At 40.6% G+C, this 23,354-nt stretch overlaps 2 protein-coding genes across 3 annotated transcripts; one reads left to right on the forward strand and one right to left on the reverse strand.

Moving 5' to 3' along the window:
• Positions 1–731: 731 nt before the first annotated feature.
• On the forward strand, positions 732–11,733 carry stk24a (serine/threonine kinase 24a (STE20 homolog, yeast)). The gene is made up of 11 exons (XM_054614695.1): positions 732–1,230; positions 4,612–4,842; positions 6,151–6,207; positions 6,376–6,484; positions 6,851–7,008; positions 7,661–7,846; positions 7,944–8,089; positions 8,202–8,334; positions 8,425–8,493; positions 8,713–8,849; positions 9,168–11,733. Exons 1-11 carry the CDS (start codon positions 1,189–1,191, stop codon positions 9,199–9,201), a joined length of 1,302 nt encoding a protein of 433 aa, XP_054470670.1. The 5' UTR covers positions 732–1,188; the 3' UTR covers positions 9,202–11,733.
• Positions 11,734–13,859: 2,126 nt separating this feature from the next.
• LOC129104157 (INO80 complex subunit D) lies at positions 13,860–23,350 on the reverse strand. 2 transcript variants are annotated; one of them, XM_054614694.1, is made up of 10 exons: positions 22,809–23,350; positions 20,741–20,987; positions 19,494–20,305; positions 19,267–19,366; positions 18,957–19,181; positions 18,590–18,699; positions 18,283–18,416; positions 17,890–18,116; positions 17,564–17,718; positions 13,860–17,457 (listed from the first exon to the last, which is right to left on the reverse strand). In XM_054614694.1, exons 2-10 carry the CDS (start codon positions 20,956–20,958, stop codon positions 16,427–16,429), a joined length of 3,012 nt encoding a protein of 1,003 aa, XP_054470669.1. In that variant the 5' UTR covers positions 20,959–20,987; positions 22,809–23,350; the 3' UTR covers positions 13,860–16,426. The 2 variants fall into 2 exon arrangements, with proteins under 2 accessions (XP_054470669.1, XP_054470667.1); XM_054614692.1 differs by having other exon boundaries at positions 17,564–17,721.
• Between the last annotated feature and the right edge of the window lie 4 nt (positions 23,351–23,354).

The raw sequence follows: 23,354 nt of genomic DNA on the forward strand, positions 1-23,354 counted from the left end.
CTCACTCTTTCTGTGAAAGGCTGTCTGGGTGAGTCAACCCCCCATGGACATGAGTAATCTATCCCCTTCTCCAAAATAACATACTCTTCAAGAAGTACTACCCTGAGCCTTCCACTTAGCACTTTGTTTGTTGCACTTATTGTATTCATATTAGTTTGTTGCACTTATTGTATTCATATTAGTTTGTTTCTGCACTGTACTTTTGCTCTGGTTTATGCTCTTAGATGCTTGTTTAAGAAAGGAGATGCACTTACACTACCAGTCAAAAGTTTGGACACACCTTCTCATTCAATGGTTTTTCTTTATTTTTACTTTATTTTATTTTTTTCTACTTTGTAGATTAACATTGAAGACATCCAAACTATGACGGAACACATACGGAAGTATGTGGTAAACAAACAAATGCACAACACACCAGAATATGTTTTATATTTTAGATTCTTCAAAGTAGTTGAATGAGAAGGTGTGTCCAAACTTTTGACTGGTACTGTATGACTTCTTGTGACTAGCAGTTCTCTTGAATACCTATGTTGAATACACTTATTGTGGCTTTGGATAAAAGCGTCTACTAAATGACTGTAATGTAATGTAATGTAATGTAATGTACAAAACGTGAACTTCCATCCTCCCCTGTGACGCTTTTCGATTCACGGATGACGTCACACGCGCCGTCCGCTCTGCCTCGCTCTGATTGGTCCTCCGCAGAATGTAAATGACATTATCCAAGATGGCGCCGGGCGACGGAGAAAAGTGATGAGAGAATAGAACAACAAGCGATACAACTAAATAACAGTGCGCCTTCAGTGACTCTGTGCGGTCGTTTTACAACCAGACACCCGTCGTGTCACCGGGGAGCCGTAAAGAGCACGCTGAGGGGCCGCGTCGGTGCACAGAGATCTAATCATTCAACTGTGTGCGTTAGCTGCTAAAGTAGCCACCGACGCTAACGCTTCGCTAACTGCGGAAGGAGAGCGAGGAGGCGCTGGCAGGCTGCTCCGAGAACCAGAAGACAAGTCAGGCTGAGTTCTTATTGTAATTTGAAATCAAGCCACCTTTACATTTCTGCACATTAACTCATCTAAGTTATCGTTTGAGTTGGTGGGACATCCAAACCCCCGCTTCGGTCATTAAACTAACGCAACACCAGATCCAGACGAGGAAAGGCGTCATCTCTGCTGATCTGACGCCATGGCTCTGTCTCCTCTTCAAAGTGGACTGCCGGGGATTCAGGTAAAACAAATATATATGTATATATATATATATTATTATTACATTTCTAGGTAACTTTCACAGGCAGGCGTATTTGGCTCCGAGCCACCCGACATTTTACTCGGAAGTTTGCCTGTAAAAAACTTTATCTACAGGAACACTGAGTCATATCAAGATTAACACTGCACCTTATCACCTCTGCTTTCAAATGATAGATGCACCTGCGTGTCACGTCCAGTGTTGCCCTATTTGTTGTATCTAAAGTGCACTGACTGACCCTCACTTATTGTGGTTTGAGTTTACTCCTAATGTGTAAACAACATTCATTGTAGGCTTTTAAATGCCCATATAAATTAATGCATACATTAATCTATTCAATTTGCAATTTAATCCATATCTGTTGTTTTTATACCAACAAAAAAAGTGGAAGATATTTAGGTTATTGTGATGTAAGACAAGGAATAGTAGCAGGTTCTTAGGTTTAAGAAGGTGGAAACATCTATGTTTTGGCATTTCAGTTTGGAAAAAAAAATGATAAACCATTATTAATATAGTTGCCCATTTTTTTCTGTGATCAACTAATCGATCAATTGGCTAATCGTTTCACCTCTAATAATTAAATGACCTTAACCTGAACTGATGCCTCGTTTAAAAGGCAGATACTGAAGCCCATGTCATTTAATGCTGCAACTGATGATTACCTTCATTATCAATTAATCTGGCAATTCTCTAGGTCTACGAAATGTAAGAAAAACAAAAAAACAAACCACGTTCAGAATTTTCCTAAGGCAACCCAAGGTGATATAGGTCTATTGTTTGGTCCTTTTGTCCAGCCAACATTTAAGAACCCAAAGATATTTAGTTCACAAGGATATGAAACAGAAACAAAACAGCTTTTCTTCAGATTATGAGAAGCTTGAACCAGAGAATCTTTGGACATTTTGCACAATAAATTAATAAAAAGATTAATACATTTTTATATAGTTGCCAATTGATAATCTATTGGTCCACTACTTGATTAAGTGACTAATTAATGCACAAATTACTTCTTAAGATATTCCTTTTACCGTCACAATAAATAAGTTGCTGATTAATATTCTCTTGGTTGACTTTATAATAGTTGAGATTTTCCGGTCTAGTTTTGACATCACATCTTTTTGACAGTAGTTTAAGATGTATTGTCATGTTCTGTAATTTTATTTTTATGGGCCACCAATGGCATAGTAGCTTGAATACTTTTTTTTGATAGTCTTTTGTCTTTTTTATTTTAGTTAGCTTGCAGTTTGAAGATCAAGTACACCACACTACAGACTCTACAGACTATGTAATAATATCAGTATCAAGGAGTGAGCTAAAGGAAGACCTGCATGATCATTCCATTGAATGCACACAATACTACCTTTTCTTAAATTCTGAACACATATATGCAACGACTTTATAAAGGTTCACAGGGTAAAAATGGACCAGGAATTAGCACTTGGGGTGCTGGAAGTGAGCCTTCAACCCTGAGGGTGTGGTGCGTGGATGACACTAGACTACACAGTTGTATCGTGCAGATAGGAGAGCATCAAACACATGCTTTTAGAGCGAGGTTCAGGCAGTTTTAGTTGTCCCAGTAAACCTGCTGACTGTGTATATGGCAAGTACATTCCCATCATGTGTAGTCTGTGGTCGCAGCTCCATTGTTGTTCTTCCCATTGTTTTTACAGAGGTCCGCCTCGACATTATAATTTTCACCTGGATGACTGACCACACCAATGTTATGATAGTATTTTCCGTGTTTTGTTTCTGCTCTGCTTTATTCTGCACCGCTCTGTCTCTTTGTCTTTGTTGTAAAGTCCCTTTGCTATCAAATTCAGCAGCCACCCCTTTGCCAATTTTTGCAAAGTGCAGCTGCTCATCTCCCCTTCCATATAGGCTGACCACCATGCATTAGCAATTTAACAGGAAACTGTTCTCCGGGGGGACTGTGGAGCAATATGCTCTCTGAGCCAAATGTAGGGCTGAACGAGTTTGAAAAATATTGAATTGCAATTATTTTGATAGGTATTACAATTGCAATACCGGAGGGAATAATCATTTTTACATCAATATTCGTGGAAAAACATATTAATAAGATTATGGTGTCAATTTTTGCAAGTTTGTATAATAAAACATGTAAGTCAGGACATCTGTGCAGCACAACAACATTTTATTTTAATGGGATTTTAAAAAATAAATTTCACCCATAACAAATATAGCACCTCCTGTGATTCGAAGATTGCATTAGGCCATATTCTTATTTAAATATATTTCACTTTATGGCGGGGTTACCTGGTGACCTAAGCATTGGGCTTAAATCCTTTATTTAGTTTCTTATCAAAGCTATTGCAAAAATACTTGTTCCATTTACATTTTTTAGATAAACTTAATAATATATAGTGTGGTGCTTTAATAAAAATGAAAAAAAAAATCAGGATAGACTTATTTTTGGATAATATTTGACATGGAAATTATGGCACTGCAAATACTACTCAGACGGTTTAGGCTAATGATTGCTGTGCAAGAAGGGAAATTGAACTGGCCAACTTGAAGACCATTATTCCCTCTCTGGTGCTCCACTGGGGAATGAGCCATTTAGTTCATTCAATAAGTTAGGGTGGAGTCCTGCAGTTTCTGCTTAGCTTTTGTGGTAGAGGTCATTAAGCCCAAGTCTGTGGTACCTACGTTGTCTCACGATTAAGTGTTACCCACGGCCTCAAAATGTGATCTGATAAGGGTTAAAAAAAATGGTAGACATGCAAGGGTTAATGTCAGGCTGAATTACAAAATGATTAATTAAAATGTGATCCAGACATCACTAATAAAATTAGCGATGTGTCTTTTATTTTTAATTTTTAAGAAATAGACCTAGCACCTCACTGTCTGGCCGCTTTGCCCGCTGTTCACTCTGGAGTCAGTTATTGCCAGGTTTAAAGTATATTAGATATTTTGATGCCAGATGACAGACCTCCCTTGTGAGTAGAGCTGAAATGATTAACTCATTGTATCGTTTAGTCCATCAATAGAAAATTTAACAGCTTCTATTTTTATAATTGATTAACCGTTTGTCTAATATGAAGTTTTCACTATTTTTGTATATTTTAGACAAAACATTTAACCACACAGTGTCTGCAGATTTATCTGTAATTAAAATAGTTGTCAGATCAACCCCTTATTACATCACAGTTGACTTGATGCATAATAACAAGAGACTTGCAGTGGGAGCTATGTTGCTTGTATGTTGAGGTGCCGGCCTGTGTAGCTTGAATACCTGGAATTTAACCTCCTATGCCTTTTTTCAATTTGTCAGTTGTAAATTGTAAGATGTTACTTAAAATGCACTGTATTCTCTCTCTCCCCGTCCTTCTCTCTGTCACACAGAATTTCAAAGCTGATCCAGAAGATTATTTTACCAAGCTGGACAGGATAGGCAAAGGCTCTTTTGGTGAAGTTTTTAAAGGCATCGACAGTCGCACACAGAAAGTTGTGGCCATTAAAATTATTGATCTGGAAGAAGCCGAGGATGATATCGAAGACATTCAACAGGAGATCACAGTTCTCAGCCAGTGTGATAGTCCCTTTATCACCAAGTATTATGGATCCTACCTAAAGGTAAGGGTTAACTTAAGGAAGAAAATCGTCAGTTTGTAACAGTTCATGCTCGACATAATGCATATGTCAGTAGTGTGTTCCTGCAAGCATGTGTACGCAATGTAGGTCATTAAATTATGCATATGGCTAATGGAACAAGTATTGCCTTTTTAATATTGCACAGATTGCTGTTGAACGACTTGAAATAGGCCACGACTGCTGCAGTATGTAGCTTGAGGGCTTTTAACAGAGCAATCTGTAGGTATTTGGATATTGACATATGTGTTACTCTTTTTGCTTTGTACTCCAGCAGATTGGATTTTGAATAAGATAATGACAATGAAGTCAGCATGCTGGCTTTCAGCCTCAGTGGGAGCTGAATGAGAAACTCTAGCCTTTAAGTGGAGCATAACCGTTAAAGTGGTGCAATTTCTGCACCATCCATCTGATGTGATTGTAAATATCCTTAAAGCTGAAAGTCAGCTCTAGTGATGGTAGGTTTTCAGTCACGCCACATGTGATGGTGCTTAGAGCGCCTCTCCCAGTGTTTACCATGGTACTTAACAGCAGTAAGGAGAGAAGTGGTGGTCCATTAGCTTTAGCTTTGCTGCTGGCTGAAGGAGAGAATTAAGGCTTATCTGTGTGTTGTATGTAAGCATGCACTTACCAGTGTGTGTGTGTGTAACAACTTATTATGCACAACTGTACATAATGTAATAATTTAAATGTATTAAAAGTTAATAATGTCATATTAAGCACATAATAAAAGAAAACCATATAAACAGTTTTGTGCATAATGTAATAAGTTATTAAATCATGAGAAAATAATAACATTATATACTAAACAGAAAATGTTGAATAGTGAAATAAATTCAGCTCGGGTGTTATAAGTAACAAAAAGAGCACTCTCCTTGTCTTCTTAAAGCATAAGAAAACTTAAAGTTTCATATGACACTATTCATTTATAATGTAATAATTTTCTCATAATGTTGCAACTTTACATTATGTAGAAAACCATTATGTTATAATGCACTCATGGTTTACTTGCATTTTATGCTGAGATTATTAAATCAGGTTTTATCACATTTAATTTGCAACATTATGCACAGTTACATTAGATGCAGTTATTACATTATGAGCCACTACACGTGTATTACAAAACTTTAAAGTGGTATTGTTAAGTTCCAGAATTATTACGGTAAATTTACTTTTAGTTATTTTATTATTTGTTGAGATAAATGGACAAGGGGAGTATGAACCATTACTGTGTTTATAATAACTACTGCAACTTTGTACACTGTCTGACTGAATATGTGATTTATTTCTCAGGGTACAAAATTATGGATCATCATGGAATATTTGGGTGGAGGATCAGCACTGGATTTGGTAAGTATGTTAAAATAAAGAAAGTGACCTATTAGAATGTGACCCTGCCTTAAACAATTAGATTTTTAGGTCATTATGACAGTTATCTGATGAGTAAAATATGTGCCATCTTTCAAAAATAAAAAACAAAAGTCACTTTAAACCCTCTTCCTTTGTCCGTTCTTCTAGTTGGAACCAGGAGCCCTGGATGAAACACAGATTGCCACAATTCTGAGAGAGATCCTGAAAGGGCTTGAGTATCTGCACTCTGAAAAGAAAATCCACAGAGATATCAAAGGTAAGCCGTGTGCAATATTGTCGCCTTGACAACATGTTTTCTATCCTTTGTTAATAATACTGAACTAAGGCTTGAATGTGTATCGGCATCAGTGTTCACCTCCTGTTGAGTGCTTTCTGTAATCAGACCTAAACACAACAAAGATACCTTTAATCTGTCACATTTGACACTTGAATGTAAATGATGTTGAGGTGTTGATTACAGAAAACCACCAGAATCCATATAAGAGAACAATCCTATTACTGAAGTGGTTGAGACAAATGTCATTGTTTGTATCTTTTTTAAATACCGAATGTTCATTTAAGCACTGAATGTTTTCAAAAGCAATATTTGATGCAGTGAATATTGTTGTCCTCTTGCTTTCAGCGGCCAACGTGTTGCTGTCAGAGCAAGGCGATGTGAAGCTGGCAGACTTTGGAGTGGCGGGCCAGCTAACAGACACCCAGATAAAAAGGAACACATTCGTCGGTACTCCTTTCTGGATGGCGCCTGAAGTCATAAAGCAATCTGCCTACGATTCAAAGGTCAGAATTATCTCAGCTTTTATTGTTATCACACTGTCGTTTAATGTTTGAAAGAAGAATCCCAAAGAAATGTACAGTTTTTTTGAAAATGCAATGTTGCCAATGATATATATATAAAAAGTTGTTTTACCGACATCCTGTGGTGAACAAGATAGAAAAACAGAAAGTGAGCACATGCGGAAACTAAATCTACGCCCCCGTATGAAAGTAGTATTATTGGCCTGTTGTCAAACCCAAGTGAAACATAACCATGAGAGTCAACATATACTATGTTGGTAAAGAGCATTGTCCAAAGAAAAAAAGATTTGTGTGAAATAACTCCCAAACCATTTGTATATTTTGTCCTTGTTTTCTTCGCTCTTTTGACCTCTGTGTGCGAGTTGTTGAGCACTTTTTAAGTCTGGTTTTCTAGACTATATATGACCAAATACATATTTTTAGAATAACCACAGCATGAGTCAGTGCTGCTTGTAAAAACTACCATCCTCTCACAATCTTCAGTTTGCAGGAGTTCCTCAAATATACCCGTGCTGCTTAAGTCAACCAGTTTAAATGTCATTTGTCACAGCATACTGTCAGTGTGGACGAATGTGTGACATCTTGCTGCTTTAAAAGATGATCTTTTCTGTCCCAAATGTCTTTGTTTTTATAGGCAGACATCTGGTCATTAGGAATAACGGCAATAGAAATGGCTAAAGGAGAGCCGCCGCACTCTGAGCTTCATCCGATGAAGGTCTTATTCCTCATCCCAAAGAACAATCCACCGACACTGGAAGGAAACTACAGTAAACCACTTAAAGAATTTATTGAAGCCTGTTTAAATAAGGAGCCTAGCTTTGTAAGTTTAAAGGACTGTTGTTCACACTATTATGAGTAATAAGCCAGAGTATTCTTTTAATATTGACTGTTAAATTTGTTTTCTGTGCTTTCCTTAGAGGCCAACTGCCAAAGAGCTGTTAAAACACAAGTATATTGTAAGGCATGCCAAAAAGACTTCCTATCTGTCCGAGCTGATTGACAGATACAAGAGGTGGAAATCAGAGCAGTCTCGGGAACAATCCAGCTCAGATGAATCTGATGAGTAAGTTGTCAGCATCATAATCAATCCGGCACGACATGGCAAATTTACACTCTGGAGCAAAATCTAGCAACTCTGAGAACACTAATGATCCTAAAATCCTGTGTCACTCTAGGGAGCCAAACGGCCAGGCTTCTGGAGGAAATGACGCTGGCAATGATGACTGGATCTTCAACACCATCAGGGAGAAGGACCTCAAAAAGTTTCAGAACGGGGCGGCACAGCCTGCCGAGCTTGAAAGGACACAGGTGAGCCGATACACCATTGAGGAGGAAAAAATAATGAATTAGTTGTTAAGTGCTAAGTTAAGTGCCTTTTAAATCATCTTTTTTTTCCAGGTGCCGGAGAGTCCAAAGAGGCCTTTGTCACAAAGCTTATCAACAATCTTTTCTCCGTTGTTTACTGAGGTAATGGCACTATCAAGTTAACCCAAGTTAAAACAACCATCATTACTGATTGTATGATTTCAAATAAAAGCACTGTAAAATGGTTGTAACCAATCAAATCATCAATGCTGATCACAATGAAAGAAAACTACTGTACCATCAGATACATCTTTTTTTTACTAATTAAATATTTAGGAAGTTCACATTCTATTGTTGTACAAAATGTGTCATTTTTTGCAGTTGAAAGAGAAGGGCGAGACACGTAATGGCAAGCCAGAGGCGGTGGAGGAGCTGCGGGAGGCCATTTTCCTGGCAGAAGAAACACACCCAGGGATCTGTGACTCCCTGGTAGCTGAACTAGTGCAGAGACTTCAGAGGTAATCAGGGTCAATCAATTTTTATTTTTTTTCATAAAAAGTCCCATGAAATTGCATATTTACATCCGAAATGTGTGCCTATTTAATGGGATCATTAAGGGGGTACTCACAAACCACACCGTCTGACAGTCTATTGGTCGAACACTTTGGCCCACAGTGAAATATGGTTTTACATGGTACAGAGAGGTGGCTATCCAGTTTGGTAGTATTTGATGAACGTTACAGTCACTAGTGTCTCAAGACCTTTAGTCTTGTTTTTAACCCAAGTCTTGTTCAGTTCAGACAGTAGATATTAACCCTTATTCTGATGTTTGTCAGGTTCTCTGTGCCACAAACAACTGCCAGTCACTGAGAGGAGCCACATCCAGCTTTGCTCTAATTTTCCACCCTGGTGGCAGCAGTCAGATCTTTCCCTCTGACCTCCACAGCCTGGATGAAGTCTCCCAGGAAGGTTCTCCATCACTCATTTGCCTGAAAGCAAATCTTGGCCTATATAATGTCTGTTTATACGCTAGCACACCACCCGAGGGTCCTATTCAGGACAGTCAGTGGCCAGCCACTCAGCTGCCACCATGACTGCCACCTGCTGTAAAATGTCCCTACTCAATACCTCCTTCACAACTGTTTTTATTTTGATGGTGGAGTCTGCTGTCTTTCTGAAACGACTCTTGAGTTATTGATTTTGATGCGTGTGTGGCTTTTGCACAAAGGTTTACACTCGGCATCCTTTTTTGGAGAAAATACCTTGCTTAATTAATTGCGTGCATGTGTGTGTGGCTGTGCGAGATATCCTGTGAAATGTGCGGTGGAGTGACGAGTGGGTTGAAGCATTCTATTGAAAACTCAGGTATCCTGCTTTAAGTGGATTGGGTTCTCTGGGAGACGGAAAGAGCTCTACAGGGTGGTTGTACAGACTTGTAAATAAGCTAATTTCTACAGATTCATGAAAAAAAAATAATGAAGTGTTTGTAATGGAACCACTGTGTACAAATGGCCAAATGCAAACTGTAGATAATGGTTGTGAAGTAAATATTTTGAGAGACTAAAATGGCCATACATGAGATTGCCTTGCCTTTCTACTTGTTCTTTTGTATATCAGTCTTTGATTTCTCCAGTTGTTAAACCTTTTCAGTACTCATCCAGTGAATGAAAATGGCTGCCCTCTATCATGTTTTACTTTTGATTTATTATATATTTCTTAATACTCTTTGACTTTTTGGTTTCACACACAATGCTGTGGCTGTAATAATGTTGGAGAATGTAAAAAAGCAAAAGGCTGGATCTATGAAGCCCCCGCCAGTTTTAAACTGGATGCTCGGTTGCCAGCTCCCATTACACAAGGCCTCCAGTTGTGTTGGTTTGTTGGACTTTGCCTCATCCCTTCTTTTCTTTTTTTTGCTTTGTGTTTTTTGACTAGTAAGATGAACTGAGGTTTCGTCCATTCATTCCATTAACAGGGCAGTTCTATCATCTAGTTCATAAATCAGCAGACTCTGTTAGTCTTCCTTGGAGCTGCAGTGGTACGATCCATCTCCTCCGCTTACCTACAGCTTTAATTGCACTTCAAGTATAAATGCCTTTTTGTCTATGAACAAAGTAGCCATAAAACAGTAGCACGAGACTCACAGCATTTTGCAGGTATGCTATCTAGGACAAAAAACGTCCACCTGAAGTCTTGCAGCTCGGACTCTGGAGTTGGCCATGCAGTGTAATATTTGCTTGGCTGAATCTTTTTATTTGGACTTGTGAGAGTTTTTTTCACTTGTACAGTAAATAAATGCGCTATAGACAAAGACTTCTCGCATCGTAGATGAAACTGCTCTCAGATGTACATATTAACATAAAGCCGGGAGGTTTTCAGAGACCAGCGGCACTGCTACTACTTCTGACTGCAGTTTAAAAGGAATGTGCATGATAGTATAACAGTATAAAGCCTATCGGTTGGCCTGAGCAGTATGTGTTGTAGCATACTGCTGCAGGACTGGAGGAATGTTGAGTCCTGAACAGAGTTGAATCAGCCTTAGATTATTTGTGATGAATGGGATGAATAGTATCAGCTTTAAAATGTTAGATCCAATGCTTTTGTTGTGATTTCCCCCCTTTTCCCCCCCCCGTGGCATTAAAATGCACATGCAGCAATACTTTTAAAAGACAAGTGATAAAAGATCAAACATACTTTTCCATTCCTTCGCAGTATGATGCATGCATGAACAAATGGACATTTCTTTTTCTTCTCAGATGAGAGGGCTTTTCATAATTCTTATGGAGTTAGATTTTTTTTTTTTTGCCACGGGCAATATATGGTACACAATAAACAAGGAAGTTAAAGCAACAGTACTGAACAACATAATTTACTCTTTTTCTCTGGGAGGGTTTATTAAGATCAATCTTAAGGAATATTTGTCCGTTAAATATGCTGCTAAGCTTGCTTGCTAGCTGGTTAGCTTAGCTCAAGGACTAGAAACGGTGGGGAAACAGCTAGCCTGCCTATGTCTAGAGGTTACAAAATCTGCGCACCAGTACCTCTAAACTCACCAATTAATTCAATTCAATTAACACTTTATAGTGTTGTGTTTTCATTTGTACAGTATCCTACAGCACTGTTTCTTGGCTCAGACCAGTCAAGTCAATTCAATATGATGTGCTTTATTAGCATAAGGGTAAAAAAATAATTATTACCAAAGTGTCAAGTGTAATGATAATAAAAATAAAGAGGTACAATTTATTAAATCAAGAAAAAAAGGAGAAAAAATATGTGCTGGTTACCTAGCATAGCAAAAAAAATATGTGTTTCACTCCTAGCTGTAGCTTTGCTAGCTGTAGCTTCATATTTTCAGTAAAGGTGAGAAAGCGGTATTATGTAACTCTCTGCAGGAGAGTGAATGAGCACCCTTTTTCTTTTCTTTTCTGCTTGCTAATTGCGGCGAAATACAAAGTTTAATGGGTTAAAGTCAAATATATTTTTCAAAGTAGAACCCGGTTAACCAAATCAAGAAAAGGTACCAGACTCAATGATTTACGTTTTCTATCTGTTTGCCCTTCTGTTTTCTGCTCTTCTGTGAAATATTACTCAGCTCTTCGTTCAAACTCGTGAAATGTGCCATGCCCCTCAATCCCAAACTGAGACAACTTCAATACAATTTGCACCTTTGACATGGTCTGTTATGACTATATCTTTCTATGTGTTGCACTTTGCAGATTTATTGTGTTTTTAATGATAGTTTAAAAGGCTACAATATTTTGTCGCAATTACACAGTTGTTTTTTTTACCCCTTCCCTTGTGTGTTTTTATGGCAATAAAGCAGTGTGATCGCCAAGAGTCAATCCTTAGCACAAGTAGGCATATATTCTATTAAACTATTTTTATAACCCATAAGAGCAGTATTATGTAATAGAGGGAGTAAAGTTTGGTTCTGTGATGTTTAAAAGTTTCAGTAAACACTGGATAGCAATCACTTGAAATGTGCGTTTCATTTTGTGTGACTTTGCTGACAGTTTATAGTCCAGTATACATGTTTGCTAATTCAGGACAGTGCTGTGGGATTTATTGAAAGTTGTCAAATGATTTAAGGAAAAAATAAAAATCCAGTACAATTTGATGAATGGTTTTTGCCATTGTTTGAGCGAGTCATACGTCTTAACATGAACTTATTGAAATTTGCTTGCCTGCAACAACTTTTAGATTTTCTGTGATTCAGAACAGTTTTAAGTGCATCCATTAACCTTCAGTGCCTCTAGTTATAAATATCACCCTTCTTGAATGTTGTGATACTGAATAACAGTCTTTATTTCGGTTAACTTGTAAAAAGTAGTCTGTGATAATAGTAGGTCCTTCAAATTCACATTTTTATTAAAAGTTAGGAGATTAAATATATTAATTACCGAGTAAAGTCTTCAACCTTTTTTGCACTGACATTCTGCACAAATCTAATGCTGCAGATTTATCCAATTTCAAGTGGAACAACAATGGAGCATATAACCAAACCATACGGCAGAGAGTAGAGCAGAACAATTACCAAATTCCAAAGAGATAAACAAAGTTTCAATTGCTCTCAAGTCTATTACTTTGAAGTATTGACTTGAACTCAGAAGTATTGACTTATATGCACCAATGCTCCAAAATGTGCAAACAAATGTAAAAGCTCAGTGAACAGCTAGAATGTGTCGTTCTGCTATATGGTAAGCCAAATAAGGACTTTTAAATTACATGTGAACAGTGCAAAATATACACATTGCAACACAACCTCTTTTTTTTTAAAGATTAAGTGAAAGACAACATCAGAGTTCTGTAGTTTACTGCACATTGTGTGTGAGCAGTAAAGTATTATTGGAGTTTTATTTACTTAGGTGGATGAAATGTGTGGTACGAAAACTGCTTAGCTGGAATTTTAACAGCAACTTAAGACATAATTGTGAAATTCAAACACTCCTGACTAAGTTGCTTAATGTTGAAATTCAAACGTCCCAAAATTTATAGCATCATTTTTTTAAATTTTGAAAACAATTTATTTTAATTTATGTGGTTTGAATTCCCCTTTTTTTTTTTTTTTTTTTTACATTTCCAGAGTTTTACTTTAAAGACTTCTCCTTCATGTTGGCTTAAAAACTGGCCTCTAAAATTCTGAGACTATACTCACTATCTCATGGTGCTGATGAATTCCATGTCATATGATAGAAAGCTGCACAATAGCTACTAAATGGATCATATGTTAAAATTGACCTGTTGAATTTGAGCTACTTGAATATATTTTGGGGATTTGAAAACCATTTTCTATGATAATTTGTGAACTTAAATCATCGCATCTGCTGAGAAAGACCATGTTATATGGTCAAAAGCTCTAGAACAGCTACTGAGTTGACCTTGTGGTGAAATTAAATTAAAAGATTGTGATTCCCACGTGCATGGAAATACCTCAGACTGTGGCAGTGTGCATGTTACAACACCTTACCTCATCATGTTTAGTGGAAATCATTTCCCAGTGCCCAGTTTAAAAAAAACAACACAAACAATGTCAGCAAATACCTCACAGCAAGTTTTATTTATACATCCAAAAACAAAAGATCATATTTCTCACACTATATACAGATATTACATACAGTGTTTTTACACATATTACATAATTTGTACACAAGAAAAATATACATAAAAATGTAAACCTTTGTATACAAAAAATACCTTAGACAAATTAAACAAGGACCAATAACAAAAGGTGACTAGATTAGCTCATCCTATCTTTAAAAACAGTAATACAGTACATTCAATGAGTATAGGAATTTGTCAGCCATCTCTGAATTCAAGCAGTTAAATGTGCCTACAGTACGAGCCCTGTTAATTTTGTTCTACGTGGTTTTTTGGGGTAAACTGGTGCCGTGACTAATCTCATGCTATGTGGATACAGCAGTAATGCCTTGCAAACGTTTCCATCCCACTTTCTTTTCTTTTTTTTTTTCAGTCTTCGGGGCACCGTGTTTATGACCATTAGTTACAACACAGCAGTCGTCTGAGAAGCCCAGTCGTCTCTGGTGGAGCTACGGGTTTACACTTCACTATGTGTTTTCTCTTTGGAAGGGAGAGACAGAACTGGGCCTTCTCACAGCTGGAAATGTGGGGGTTCTGGTGCAGGCTCAGAGCTGGTAATGATGGCAGCTGTTCATTTAATGAGCGTCCAAGCAGAAAAAAAAAAAAGGCAAGACAGACACTGAACAAGTGAAACACCACCGGCCTCATCCACTCCTGTGCAAATCTATGTTGAGAAAACAACATACTGTAATGATCTGTTTTTCTCCACAAAATGAAATGAATGGTGATGCATATATTCCTATGTTTCATACCACCGAGAATCAAGCCAGTGACCATAATCTAATAATATTATTATAATGCTCTCACACAAACGGTTGCTGCCCCATGCAAATCTCAAGACTCTTTCCTGGAGTTTAATAGCTATCAAAAATACTCTCCATCAGAATATTATTTTAAAATTGAAACGACGGCATACAAAAACATTGATCCCTCCAACTTACAAACATTTTGATAGCCATTAAAAACAAGACTCATTCTACAAGACACAGGTTCCACTGAATACATTGCAAATAACAATTTCAATCCATTGCTACTCAATAATTCACCAACATACCCCAAGATAGAGTCTTGCTACTCTATATACCTAATAATCAAAAATGTCTGTCAAATGTCTTATATAATGTCTATCAGAAGCCATGGTTTGAACTGCCGTACGAGTCAGTAACAGAGGTGGAGATCTCAGGGGGTTTGTCATTTCTAAAATCAAAATCAGACCCCAGGTTTGCATAATTTAGCTTAAAATCACGTTGAAGTGAGTTTTAAAGTTAAACAGACACTGCTCAACACACCATTTTATACAATTTAAATCATTTAGCCCTCTCTGGGTAACCTGGCCTTGACGTCTTATAGTGAGTTTCCTTGGAGTCCTGACACTGACTTTTCCTGACGTGCAAGTAAGTCACTAATTACCATTGTATATGTGGACCAGAGAGCACCTTTGAGAGTAGACACTTAAAGTCCCTGGATATCACATCATCCGCTCTACCATTAACACTGAAACTTGTTTATTTGCCTTAAAACATCCACTCGGTGTGACCCGAGAGAAGAAAGGCTGACCTGATCGCTGGTCTCTATAGGCTCTAGTTCTGAGTGAAATAGTTCTGCTGTAAAACAAGGTTTACAGCAGTTATAGAGGCCCAAATATATTCCTGATCCAGCCTGGATTCACAAGTGAAGCTACATGTAATGAGACCAATAAAATACCTTACGATGCTAGAGTTATGTTAATGTGTTTATTGCTTTAAGAAACTATATTTACCTTCAAGTGTCTACTAGGCCACTCAGAGTCCCACAACCAATGGTGAGGTCGAAGATTTTGACATCTGAGCATACCAATAAATGAGCACATAAACAGTATACACGATATAAAAACAGCTGTTTAAAAGTATTTTGGTAAATTCATACTGTGAAATCTGACTCGGTAAGAATTCTATAATCATGATAACAGTTAAATAGCTTGAAACATAATGGGTCACAAATATCACAACCTGTACTCTTTGTTTTTCCAGAGGGGTGACAGAAGCGGTGTATGAACAGGTGGAAATGCAATGGCTGTCTCAGCAAGGCAGGGTACAGTTGATCATTTAAAGACAGGACTTTAACTGGCAAAGCAAACAAACCGACCGCTGTTTGAGGCCTCTACGTCAATGAGTTCTGAGCACTGTGACAGATAATCTCTGCTAAGGTCCTTCCTCGAATTTTCACCCGTTTATTTCATCACAAAATCTGACTGTTACCCCCTGCTGACATTACCACAAGGCATCAAACTAGTGGACTCACACTGACTTAGAATCCCAGAGACCGCCTGGCTGCAGGATCAAAGAATGGAAAATAGAAAATATTGAGGTTGTGCAAATTCATTATCAAATAGTGCACTATTACCACATTGCACACATGTAGCAGATGAGGAGGGGTAGTCAATCAGGAACCAGCCGACTGGATCGTAAGTCACTGTGAGTCCACGGACCATCATGCACCTGCTTCAGGCCGACTGCTCTCATTTACTTTGCGTGAAGGGCGGCGTGGCGCTGTTGGCACTTGCAGCGGTGGCACTAACTATGGAAAAGCCAGCGGGGGGCGCTGTGGAGCTGTGGCTCGGCTGAACGTCTTTCGGGATGCCACTGTGGGAGGCCAATTGATGGCCAAAGGCCGCGCTGAACTGTGGGAGCTGTTGCTTGGGCTGCGTGGAGGTCAGAAGATCGTGCGAGGAGGATGGGAGGGAGGACGAGGGGGCAGGGGAAGTCGTTAAACCCGTCAAGCCACTCTGCGGCATCGCTGAGAGCGCCGCCATGGGCTGCAGCGTCACAGAGTGCGTGGTGGCCGGGGGCGTGGACAGGGAGGTGGATATGAGATGACTTTCCGACCCTATGAGATTGCCAAACTGTGTTGGGTCTGTGAGGGGCAGAGGGAGATTGTTCCATGATGAGCGTGGGGCTCCTGGTACCCCGCTGAGAGGGACTTCCAGCAGGAGAGGGGTGTCAGTCTGGAAGGAGCTGGCATGGGGAGAAGATATGTGGTCACTGTACGGGGAGGGCACATGCTCACTGCTGTAGTGGCTTCCTTGGGGGGAAGATGTGGGTGCATCCGACTTGGTCAGGACGTGTGATGTGTGTCCCCGGGAAAACGTTCGCTCTGCTATGGGGGTCTGAGTGAGCAGGGAGGGAGTGGAGGGGGCTACTGTAGAAGAAGATGAAGTCAGGCTGGAGCACGACGTTTGGGGCTGGTTGGTGGGCTGAGATGGCGGCGAGGGGGGGAAGTGACCCCCAGCGGACTGCAGTAAATTGTCCTCCAGCTCGAGGCTGGTGAAGTTCTCTGTAGGGATGCGGCTGTTGAGCAGGTCCCCCATGCTACCCGGCTGGACCGGACCAGGGAACACTGTCATGGCTCGGTGGTCCACTCCTTCTGATGGGGCCAGGTCTCCCATGGAGGTCAGGCACACCAAAGAGTCTGGGTAGGACCCCATAGCCTGCAGTGCACGCACCAGCTCCTCAGCCTCCTCCGTGGTGGGCAACAAATCTCCATTCTTACCTGAACACACACACAAACACACACAATAGCAGATTTTAACATTATAAAATCACAGACAGAGAGGAATTTGATTGCATACACATGAAAGAATGAGCTGTGTGACAACCTTCAAACAAGTCGAAGACCTGCAGGTCGTCAGGCAGTCTGGGTAACACATCGGAGAAATCCTCCTGGTTTAGCTCAAGGTCATTTGGAATGTCTGCCATTTCATTAGTGATGTCGTCAGGAAGCTCCTCTGTACTCAGGTCTGGAGTTGACGGGCTTCTGGAAAATAGATGAGATGAAAAGGCTTAGTGAAGAAACATAACCTGCTACTTTATCGAAAGACCTGTTCAAACATGTGAAACACAAGAGCCTGTGAATGAGGCTGACCCTGGATCTCTGCACACTACATTTCAAAGTCAACAGTGAAGAGACACAAGTGTAACAGACCTGATGCTGGCCTGTGAGGGCATTGCTAGGCTTGTAGAAGGCATTCCCAGGTTCCCCTGCGGCAGCGCTGGAGGGATGGGTTTCTGAGGCCTCCGCGGCCCTCTCCTCCTCTTCTTCTTGTGTTTTTTGGTGAGCGCCGGTGGTTTGGTCTTTTTACGTGGCTTTCGCTGTTGCTGCTGCTGGTGGTGCTGCACTCGTCGGTTACCGTCCCCTCGCAGGAAATTATCCTGTGTGTGATGAATGAAAGAGCATTGAGTCATCATGACGTTTCGGGACATACGCTTATTTTATTTCTTTCGGAGTTAGATAAGAACATTAATACCACTCTTAGGTATCAATCTTTCAAAGCTTTTCCAAAATGTTGAAATTGTCTTTTGAATATTAAAAACTCACCATTTTTTTGGCATGCTCTTCACAGAGTGGTGTCTGGTGCGTGATATCGAACACAGGGATGGAGCACTGCTGACCATCTGCAAACTTGGCTGTGCAACTAGCAAAGAGCTGTTGGGAACGGTTCAACAGAATGTCTACAGAGAACATTAAAGGAAATAACACACTAGATGGAAAAGCATATGATCATAGTTCTCTATCACAAAGGGATGGATATTGTACCTCACAATATGTGATGGGAAAAAAACAAAAACTTTAACAACTGAAACAGATAAAGCTAGTAGTGTCAGTGATGTGGTGGAAAGGATACGCTGAAAGCAGTGTCGAGTGAAGGGCAGAGCTCTGTTGTTGCAGGCCTGGCCCTTTGTGCTGCCGGTGCAGGTCCCTGTGTCTGTGTTCTGCTGCCTAGCTGGAGCCACACTGTCGACACATACAGACCCAGAGCTGAGCAAACAGTAACAACAGTGACGACGCTCCACATTTGTGATGTTTTGTATGTTTCAAATCAGGAGATGAAAGTTGCAAGATTAGAAGACCAACAAGGCATTCATAAAAGAAACACACTTTAGTAGTTGCCCTGGTATAAAGCACAGGTGGGTGATGGGAGAGTTTGTGACTGGTTCGAGTGTTTCCTGAGAGATAAACAAAATTGACTACGATGACATTTGTGATGTTACCTTAAGGAGCTTCGAGAGGCACCGCGTAACTCCTGGATCAGCTGCCCAGCACAGTCGGGGTTGTTACTGGCAGCGTGCAGCAAGGCTTTTCGGAAGGCATACCGGTATCTCTTTTGGCGGATACTCGCCCTCTCCTGCCTGCACATGTGCTTGTATTTCTCCTGGAGGTACGAACAAAGCCTAAGTAGCCGCGTTCTCCGTGAGGAACCGCTGTCTTCTTCCAACCTGTTTAGGAAACAATTGATAGCAATCATGGCGAGACGCGTCAGGTCAAAGTTTATACCAAGGGGTTAAGTATTAAAATACCGACCCATTCTGTGGTCTCCAAGAGTTCTGGAAAGGAACAAAAGTCTCTGCCTCCTCTTCATCATCATCATCGTCATCAGCACTGTCTTCTGACCAGTCCAGTCCTGGAAGAGAACTTGTTAGAGCAGCTCATCTATCTCGGCAGGCTCAAATCTCAATTGCTACACTATCCCATAAAAACTGCACAAGGAATTTGTGGTAAATAGTGGTAAATGCATTTAAATTAAGCACCTAGATGAGGAAAGAGGTCTCCATGCTCCTGGTGTGTCTTGGTACAGAGCTGCACCAGATGTTGCAACCTGGCCAGGCAGCTGGCAGAAGGTGAGAAGGCAGCGGGACGCATGACAACCATGTGCCGCTGATTGTTACTGCCACTGTCCTTGCAACTGACAGGCAAGTGAGTAGCGGTGAAAGGCATTTTCCTGCTGAGTGATGGCCCAGAAGGTTGCACTGGACTGGGTGCTGCATTAGCGGGCATCCCTGGAGGCAGAAAGTTGACCGTCTGAGGTGGTGGTGGATTGCATAATAAACCCTGCTGCTGTCCTGGGAAGATGAAGGAAGTCCCGCTGGAGTGCTGGGGCGGCTGGAGAAGACCTGACTGCTGCCGTGAGAGATGAGTGTTGAGAGGCGAGGAGGGGTGGACACGGGGGGCAGGTGAGGGACTAAAGTGCTCAGGAGGTGGCTGGAAGAGGTCCGTGTCATGGCAGAGTTTCTGGTTGAGCACCAGCCGACTCTGTAGTTTCTTCTTGATGGCGCTGGCCTTCCGAGGAGTACCCACCTCCTCCCCATCTGTGTCGTCCTCATAAAAGGCAAAAGGGTCCAGGAGTTCCTCATCAGGGAGGGGTAACAGGCGTGTACAGGGAGGAGATGGCGGAAGTTCATCTAGACCATTGGCCGCTTTCAGGGCTAGAGAGGGCACAGTTATGTTGAGAGCCACTGACTCCAGGTGAGCCCGTGAGCGCATTTCCTCCAAAGCATCATGCTTCTTCTTACGTTCCTTCTTGGGGATGAAGCCCAGAACCTGTAGGTGGCTGTTACAGTATCTGGAAAACAAGGGCACAACCTCAGCATAATGTTTTCTGCGCAGCATAGTGGAATATAGGACCGAATAATTTGGAGAAAAATATCTAATTGTGACTGATCTTGTAATAGCGACATGATATGTGATATAAGAGGGAAAGATCATTTTACATTTTCATTCGCATTTTCCTTCGAAACAATTCAAATGATTATGGCATTATTTTTGCAGGGATCAGTACCAAAAACAAAGATGTTTTATTAAGTCTGTAGAACATAATGTGCAGGTGAGGGCATCTCTGCAGCACAACAATATTTAATTTTAAATGGTATTTTGACACACATTAGAAATATTTCAGTTTAAATAAATTGCAGTAGGGCGTATAGCTATTTTGATATAATTTCAATTAATTGTGCAGCCCTAGTGGAATATGCCACACCTGCACATGAAACATACACACCTGCGGTCCTCCGACTTAGGGATGGGGTTGGTACATCGTTGGCTGTTATACTTTGCCACATATTCACATTGCTTGAAGGGAGCCGTCTTGTCCTCCAGAACGTGCCGTATACAGAAAGCATAGCCATTTAGTCTGCGTTGCTTGCAGAGCTTTGGGCTGTACGAGCACAACGGCTTATTGTCCACCTCTGAGAAGTGTATGTGTTTGCCTTCATACATCACGTGACTCTTGTTCTTGACAACATCAGCTGATTGGATAAAGTCAGGGGGAAAACCAAGAATTATATATCATTAACACTTCATATTGAGGAGGACAACCATGCATGCACATGCAGGGTTGAGAGGCATGGAAATAGTCACCTTCATAACAGCTTTACCTAGCTCTTAGCCCTAACACAATTGGTATTTAATGATAATAAATATTCAGGCAGCCCAAATAGTTATACAAAAAAAATTGCTGCGGTAGTATTTTTGTTGTCTTACATTACAGTCATTTAGCAGACGCTTTTATCCAAAGCGACTTACAATAAGTGTATCCAACATAGGTATTCAAGAGAACTACTAGTCACCAGAAGTCATAAGTGCATCTCCTTTCTTAAACAAGCATCTAAGAGCATAAACCAGAGCAAAAGTACAGTGCAGAAACAAACTAATACGAATACAATAAGTGCAACAAACTAATCTTGTTAAAATGAAATGACATTCTAAGACTTTCATAGTTGCTTGATCTTTTCACTACAATTTGACAGTATATTGTGAATAAACTAAATTGCCCTGAGATTTTAATAATATTGTGTTATTATTGAGTCTAGACAAACTTTGCTGCTGAATACTGGTTGCATTTACACATGCTCATGTTCAGTGTCAAGCTATCTGTGGTAAAACAGAGAATAGGTAATTATATCCAACAGTCCATTCAATTATCCTCCAAAGCTATCACTTAAAAGATAAGATGATGAAGGTAAAACACTATCCTGCATGACAGCAGTCTGCTTGGCAAAGTTCAGAGCTGGAAACCTGTCAGCTGCTCTTGTGCATGCATCATTTAAAAAAAAAACAACCACATCTGAAGTTTAAGAAGAAGTTTTTGCAAGAACCCTGCATAAACACAGGACGCCTCGGTTATATCACACTACAGCTGCTACATTTAACTTGAATCATGTGTTTTCAAGCTCGTTACAAGACCGCTACGTTTCTGACAGCTCAGTTCAATGTCGGACCCACAAGGACAAGCTGGTTAAATGACATTACACCAGCCTGGATTCACGTGAACAACTTTAGATGGGGAGAATCGGACAGGCAGCAGACGTGACTAATGCTAGCGTTAGCGCAACTAGCACTGGAGCCCGGGGAGCTAGCTAGCTTGACAACATTAGCTTGAAGCAGATGGACAAATGTGAAACATTACTCTGTGAAAGTGGACGCGGATCCAAGTGTTACGTGTGACATAGACCCGTAAGACACAGCTTAATCTATCCGCAGGCAGAGATACGGCTCATCAACATCAAACAGACACGAAACTTCAAATCAGCTAGCTAGTTAGCTAACAAGCTAGCTAAGCTAAAAACATAAATTAGTAGGCGGTAGCTAACCAGGAAACGGAAACATCAGCAAATGACAACACTATAAAAGGTCTATTTTCTGTTTAGCTTCATAAAGAAAAAATGCAAGTGTAATAATAAATTACATGACATAACTGGCCCCAGTCGTGTGGTTTTGTGTTTGTAAACATGGCACATTTATGGACAAATGCTCCCAAACAAAGGGTCTACATCCGAGGCTGAAGGCCCGTCCCCGAAGGCCTCCGTGGTAATCGGTATGAATGATAGCCACGGTGGTCGCACAGAGTCCCATAACAGACTATGTGACTGTAACCCGTCACCACTGCGTCTCTTCTCGTGTCTACTTCAGAGGCAGAGCCGGCTGGTCGCATCACAAGTTATAAAATAAACGAGGCCTATTAGCTTCCACGGGACCGCGGCCTCTAGTTAAACGCTTGGCCGTTTGAAGAGGGTGCAAAGCGGCCACACTCAGAAATCGAGACCGAGGCTGTGGATGGTTTCGCTTACCTTGAATTGGTATGGGCTGTGAGGTGTTCGCTCCAGACAGACGGCCGAAATGTCTATTACGTCCAGCTAGGCTATTTCTGCATCGATATTCGAGATAGGATGATAACAGTGATCTTCATCGAGCGTGGTGTATCTTGAAATACGGATGCATTTAAATATAGGCTATCCAGAGCAAATTACAAGCAGTAGGCAGGCTGCTGAGGATTTTTGTTGGATCCACAGCGGACTCCTCACAGCACCACTACAGGCACTGCGAGGACATGACAACAATCCGCTCAACAACAACAACCTCTCCTACCATATTGGAAATTCAACTTAAGTTAAAACCCCCGTACAATGCACAAGTGTCATGTTTGATCTCTTTGAGGTGTTGAAATGACAGGTTCGGGGAATGATGTTTCACTTTTAAAACCATTTGGTGAGATTGTGTTGACAGAGAGGTCCTGCAAAGCGTTGCAGTGGAAATCCACCTGGACCACGGCTACCGTCCTCCTTATGGAAGAGTAGTGCCAGCCCTGCTGCCACTTCTCTAGCCGGCTGTTCACT

Source organism: Anoplopoma fimbria, chromosome 16 (assembly GCF_027596085.1).
Source record: "Anoplopoma fimbria isolate UVic2021 breed Golden Eagle Sablefish chromosome 16, Afim_UVic_2022, whole genome shotgun sequence".
NCBI classification, from domain to species: domain Eukaryota; kingdom Metazoa; phylum Chordata; class Actinopteri; order Perciformes; family Anoplopomatidae; genus Anoplopoma; species Anoplopoma fimbria.